The 7,072-nt window shown below is 38.5% G+C and overlaps 1 protein-coding gene across 1 annotated transcript in view; it reads right to left on the reverse strand.

The window, feature by feature from the left end:
• Cxcl9 (C-X-C motif chemokine ligand 9) overlaps positions 1-5,239 on the reverse strand; it is a 6,270-nt gene extending 1,031 nt beyond the window's left edge. The window contains exons 1-3 of the mRNA XM_028789156.1: positions 5,084-5,239; positions 3,461-3,587; positions 1,209-1,293 (exon numbers count right to left, since the gene is read on the reverse strand). Coding sequence (XP_028644989.1) covers positions 1,209-1,293; positions 3,461-3,587; positions 5,084-5,144 — 273 coding nt within the window. The 5' untranslated portion in view covers positions 5,145-5,239. The remainder of the gene's footprint in view (positions 1-1,208; positions 1,294-3,460; positions 3,588-5,083) is intronic.
• Positions 5,240-7,072: the final 1,833 nt, after the last annotated feature.

A 7,072-nucleotide genomic window follows, 5' to 3' on the forward strand; every position in this document is an offset into this window, starting at 1 on the left:
ACTCAGAAATCCGCCTGCCTCTGCCTCCCAAGTGCTGGGATTAAAGGCGTGTGCCACCACTGCCTGGCAAGGCAATGCTTTCTAACGCTGTAATTTCTCCCACCTAGGGATGGTCCAACCCTCCTGAATGTGAGCATCCCTCATCCTCAGAGCCAGCTAAAGTCGCTGCTCTCTCAGAGGCACTGGCCTCATTATCTGCTTCCCCTGCATTAAAGAAGCCACAGCTCTCTCTTTACTTGTTTGTTATTCTGGCATCTTGCTGTCTTCCATCCTCTTCCTTCCCACCCACCTGGGCCACACACAGTCCTTTGGGGCTAGCTGGTACTGTTATCATCCACTTTGCATATAAGCCAATGGTCCTCAACTTGTGTGTCAAAATCCACTTGGGGTACACATCAGATATCCTTTGTATCAGGTATTTACATTATGATTCATAACAGCAGCAAAAGTTACAGTTATGAAATAGCAACAAGGTAATTTTATGGACGGGGGTCACCTCAACATGGGGGACGGAATTAAAAGGTCTCAATATTAGGAAAGTTGAGAACCACTAAGAGTAGACAGGGCTGGGTGAGCGTGCAGCCTAAAGCTTAGCAGCTCAGATCTGGGGCAGAACCACGAGTCAGGCGTGGGGACCCAAGCTCCCCACCACATACCCCACGGCTCTTCTCAAACCCAGTGCCTCAGCTCTTGCACAGTTCTTCCTGCTTTGTCCTTGGCTTCTTTCCCATTTCAATCCGTTTGTTCTCCACACTTAAATTCCAGCTCCATTATTTCAGGCTTGCTGAACACACCTCACTCCTCTTGAAACCACTAACGCCCACACTGTACTTAATTAACTGCCTGGTAAATATCTTATCCTCAAAGATCCAGATCGGCGATCACTTGATAAAAGAAGTCTACCTTTAATACTTTCTGTATTGTCTCTTAGCCAAGTCAATTACCCTTTCCTTCATAGTTCTCAAGGTTCTTGTGTATACACTATTCTCAATGTCTCCCACCAAGTCTGCTGATTTTTATACATTCTTAATGATGATCGGCTATATGGGGGAGGGGTGGTAGCTTGTTATTTTTGAATCCTTAGTGCCTTACTAGTTGATGCTATTCAAAGGGATGGAAAATGGGTCCTTAATGGGCATGGCCAGGATCTGATGACTTTCTGAGTTGATCTCTAAAAGAAAACAATCTGTGTTCCTCCCCTCACAAACCTTTTTCTCCCATTCTTTCATCAGCTTCTTCACCTTTGCTGAATCTGGGTCGAGGCAGGCTTGATCTCCGTTCTTCAGTGTAGCACTGTGCCAAAGAAATGCCAGTAAGCCGTCTCCCCCAGTAACAATCTAATAATTCTTAGTAGAAACAGTGAAACAAGCATGCATTTTACCTAGTTTTCCAGCGAAACCACTTAAAATGTAGCAAAATGTCTTCTTAAGAGTAACAGGTAGATTTAAAAAAAATTGTAGCAGATCTTTCAGGAGATGCCTTAATTTCTAAAAATTAATTTCTTTATATATCTCAAGACTAAGAATAGCTATTTATATAGAATCCCTTGATTTAGGTGTCAAAGGTCATATATATGACATATATATGTGTGTATGTGTGTGTGTGTGCATTTATATCCTTTATATATATATATATACATATGGATACATATATACATACATATATATATATAAAATTTAACTTCACAATTCTAATTTCTAAGAGGCTTGGAATGGTGGCTTATATCTGAAGTCTCAGCATTCACATGGACAAAGAGGACCATGAGACTGAGGACAGCCTTGGCTACCTAGCAAGACTCTGTCTCAAAACAAAACAAGAAAGTCTAAGCTCTAGAAAAGAATTACTAGGAAAGAATTAAATACAATACGACTATAGTAATAGTTTTACAATAGTGAATTTTTTTATATATCCTTTGTTTCTAGCAGTGGGCACGGGCTATACAAATTATAAACTATCGATATGATGTAAAACAGCTTAGCCATTAAAAGTCATTATAAGGGCCAGTGAGTTGGTGCAGCTGGTAAGCATACTTGCCTCATAAGCCTGAAGAGCTGAGTTCAACCCCAGAACCCCAAATAAGGACAGAGGAGAAAACCGATTCCATCAAGCTGTCCTAATTGCTATATGCATACTATGGCATGTGCGCTTGAACACACAGAATATGGATTAGAATTTGTTTTATTTTAACTTCTATGTGTCTCTTGCTGTATATGTGTACTAGTATGCAGGTGCCCACAGAATCCAGAAGAAGGCATAGGATCTCCTGGGGGTGAAGTTACCGATGGTTGCGAGTAATATAAACCAAACTCCTCTTAACGTATCAGCCATCTCTTTGCAACCCCTCAGAAAGTTTAAATACCATTTTTAGGATTCAGGACTAGGGTTAAGTAGAGAGAAAGAGTACGTGCATAGCCTGTGTGAAGTCCTAGTTTCAATCCTAGCACCCCAGAAAACTAACAAGTATAGCATTATTAGAGAAAATTGTCATGAGAAACTGTCCATTGTTATTTTGCTAAGGAAAAAAACAAATTACAAATGGCAACTCCTCCTTATCTGTAGGGAAGATGTCCAGGTTCCTACACTCTCAGATGGTACCTACGTACCTATATGTCTACATACCTAAAATAAAGTCTAATGTGCAAATTAAACAGAGTATGATATGAACAACAAAAAATAATATTACAATGAATCAGCTACAGCAATGTACTATAGTGAAATTATTAAAAACTTACGACCTATTTGTTTCTGGAATATTCTATTTAATATTGTGGACTATGATTGACTTCAGGAAACTGAAACTTAGGAACTTAATAGATAAGAGAGAACGACTGTATATAATGTTTGCCTTTATTGATCTTACTTTTGTATGCACATATATATGTATGTATTACATATCAATAGGAACACATGTATGAAGGAAATGAAGGTGTTTTAAAGAATCACATGCCTAGGAGTTAAGAGAGCAGAATTACGATTTTTTATTTTTTTCTTTTCACAACTTGCCTAAACATATAAACATCTAGGAGCCTTTTTTTTTAAAACCTCAATTATATTTTCTTTTATTTTTAAAATGTTTCTATTAATTTGTTGAGAATTCAATTCTTATATTTTGATTATATCAATATAGATATATTTAATAAGAATACAATTAATAATTAACAGGGATATATCAATTATATTTAATTAATTTTGATAGTCAAATATACATTTTTGGTATTAGAAACCTAAATAGCCTTAAAAAGATAATTTGGTCTCAGAAACAGTTTATTATTTAAATGATATGTCACCTTTTTTTCATTTTCAGTTTCCAGCAGAAATTTCTTATTTTGAGGAAGAAGAAAGAAAGGGAGTAGACAGATTTATAGAGGAGCTGCCTGCCCACATGCACAAGTAAGTACGCTGAGGGTGAGACTCCCACTAACTCCAGTGTGGAATGTGTGTGTTGGAAGCTTTTACTTACATGATTTCAGTTTTGTTGCAATTAGGGCTTGGGGCAAACTGTTTGAGGTCTTTGAGGGATTTGTAGTGGATCGTGCCTTGGCTGGTGCTGATGCAGGAGCATCGCTGATTTCTTATGACTAGAGTTCCTAGAGAAAAGATAATGCACATTTATTAGGGTCCATTAGATTGATGGGTTTATCTCAGTCACTATTGCTGTGACTGAGTGTGTGTGTGTGTGTGTGTTTGAGTGTGTAAATCATCACCACTGCTTTTCAAGGTAGGTGTTATTTCCATTCTGTATACTCGGAAGCCAAGGTTAAGGAAAAAGTCATTTAGCAAAAGGGAGCAGGGGAAGAATTTCACTTTAGATCACTCAGAGTTCTTAACTACGTTACTTCACAACCTTGGAAGAAGAGAAAACCTCCACCATATTTAAATCCCTACTGAGGTTAGGCACACATATGCAACCCATCAGTACTAAGGGGACTGCTTTCTTAAGCAGTTTCTCAATCTACCTCTTGCTACTGGGGGCATGGAGTTGATGTAGGTGTTGACAGATAGCTTGTCTTACAGTAATTAATCACCATTTCAATCTTTTTTTTCTTTCTTTCTTTTTTTAAAAGATTTATTTATTTATTATATATGAATACACTGTAGCTGTCTTCAGACACACCAGAAGAGGGCATCAGATCTCATTACAGATGGTTGTGAGCCACCATGTGGTTGCTGGAAATTGAACTCAGGACCTCTGGAAGTGCAGTCAGTGCTCTTAACCACTGAGCCATCTGTCCAGCCCCACAATTTCAATCTTATTCCCTCTCATCCCCACTGCTCTGAAAAGTCTCTTTAAAAATATCTCTCCATCCCTTATTGCTTACCTAGAGTCAGCATCTATTTGTATAGGTTTTGCCATCATATAATAACTACAACACTTCTACTTTACACATGTGGAAAATGCACTCTAGGAAGGTTCTTTGCCCAAGTCACGAATAAGGGGGCCAGAGACAACCTCTCTGACTTCTGAATTCTCAGTTGGTTAACCACAGACATTCTTATCAGTACACAGCATCAGGTGAGGAAAGTGATGCAGGAGACAACTTACAAAAGGATCTCTTCCCGGGTGGTGGTGGCGCACGCCTTTAATCCCAGCACTTGGGAGACAGAGGCAGGTGGATTTCTGAGTTCAAGGCCAGCCAGTGAGTTCCAGGACAGCCAGGGCTACACAGAGAAACCCTGCCTCGAAAAACCAAAAAAAAAAAGGATCTCTTACCTCACTCCCTGTTGTCAGGGCTTCGGATTTCATATCTCGCATGATAAATGACAGACTCAACACTAAATAAAGACCCCAGAGTCTCCTTTACATCTGAGAAATGGTTTCTCATTATTAAAATATTCAAATATGCTTTGAACCCTCATTGGGAACTCATGATATCTACACCAAGAAGGCATATTTGACTTGGCAGGTAGAGATTATGACCTTTGGATAATTGTTCACAGCATCTAACTGCTTTGATGACTGAGTAATATAATATAACTTTTTATTGCATGCAAGACATTCAGCTTTATCTGCTGGCATGAGAAGGCTTTTACAGTCATGCATTCCTCAGAACTTACTAACTTAATACAGTGTAAAACTCCTCACCTCGAACTCCACACTGATCTAGGATGATGACGCCCAAGAGGAAAAGAACAGCGGACTTCATGGCAGAGCTGAGTTCTATTGAGTCACCGTGCTGGAGTGAAGTCCAAGAATGTCTTTAGAGAAAATGTTCTTGGGGAATCATATTTATCTAGGAAATCCCTTTTCCTTCCTGTCTCTGATTGGCTGATCTCCTCAGCTGACCTAGAAGAACTAAATTAACCACAAACTTGATTGTCCTGGGGAAAACCCTACTCTCGGATCCCAGGGAATTTCTGCATGTTCTACTTCCATTTCACATAAACGGGCAGTTTATAGTAAGGGATGCGAAACCACCAGTACCCTCTTTTAGCCCAGGCTGAGTTGCTACCTGGATGCAGAATAGATTATACAACGAGTATAGTAATGTCATGCAATGCAGGTTGGAGATGCGCTTCCCACGTGGGTTGTGATCCTCTCTACACTGTAGGGCGATGCTAACATTTCCTCATACTGTCTTTCCAGACAAGTCAAAGCTTCTTCATTTGTTGAGGGTAAATCCATCTTGCTTCACTGCTGCTGCAACTTCCTATCACTATAATCGTTAGATTAGTTGTGTAGTCCACAGCTGTTCTGTTCCTGGCTGCCTTTTCCAGATGTTTCACCAGATATTTGTGACACTCATGGTATGATGGCGAAGTGAGAAAGCACACATTCATGAGCCTTTTCTGAGGAGTTTAAGGAGGCACAGATAGTAAATGGCATTCAACAGCAAAGAATTTCAAAGATAGAGTAGCTGTTAAAAACACTCTGGTTGTTCGAAATTCTTGAAGCCATTGAAGCTAAAACAAGAGTTAGTATGACAGCAAGAGAAATAATATCAAGCTTCCTCAGAGAATATTGCTTTCTGGGACAGGATGCAAGCTGGAGGAAAGAAACATAGACATAAAACAACAGGACAAAGGAACAAAGCCAACAATTACCCTTTCAAAACAGGATCTGAGAAAGGGAAACAAATAAAAGCAAAAGTACATATATGTGTTGGTGCTATATATAGTCTTTTGATATTGTCACAAACAATAGTGCTTTAGGACAAAATGAAAGTATTGCAACGGGGCTGACCAATGCTGGATGAGACTGGCAAAAAGTATTAAATAAAACAGGGTATTACTATTATTATTATTATTGTTATTTTGCTCTACTTCACACGATCGTTAATTTAGGTAGGACTGGAAAAAACTTAGAATTCTTTGGCTTTATTTCACAAAATCATTGAGTGCACTCATTAGTAGAAGGGAAAGTTAATAGCTAGGAGATTATATTGTTCTGTAATTGACTACACTTGTCTAGACTTTCACCGTCTCCACAAAGACTTTCTACTCTTTCTTTACCTCCTCTAGAGATGGCTGGACCAGAGTTTCAGTGAAACAGCTCACATACCTTCCTTTTAAATGTATCTGGACAAAATGAACAACTATCATGTAAATTACTTTTTTTCTTCTCTCTGTTCTGCCAGTAGCTTTCTTCCCTCTTCATCCCACCTCTCCCTAGAACAGCTGGTTTGACTGAATTGTAGGCAGTTTTTAAGAGTCTTCAGGTAGCAGGCAATGCAACAACCCAGGGTGTACCTTACTCTTGGTAAAAGAAAAACTAAAAATATTTCCCAAATCAAAGTAAAAGACATCTAAACAATCTTTACCAACTTTTTCCATTATGTACTCCCTTTCCCTATGGAAAATCATATGGAACCTAATTAAAGTTTAAAATAAATAAACCAAAATCAAAAGTATATTTCTCCCTAAAGAGAGAAATGGAAATATACATAATATATTACTGTAATGGATATAATATATACTATATATTATTGTAATATATTCTAAGACATAGACTTTATAAGGTGAAGTTAAATCTTAATTGGGCATTAATCATTGTAATACAATTTTTTTTAAAAAGATGAGGTCAAGGTCTCACTCTGTATAGCAGGTTGACTTTGAACAGGCCATTGTCCTGCCT

This window comes from Grammomys surdaster, unplaced genomic scaffold (assembly GCF_004785775.1).
Source record: "Grammomys surdaster isolate TR1022 unplaced genomic scaffold, NIH_TR_1.0 125793, whole genome shotgun sequence".
Taxonomy (NCBI): Eukaryota; Metazoa; Chordata; class Mammalia; order Rodentia; family Muridae; genus Grammomys; species Grammomys surdaster.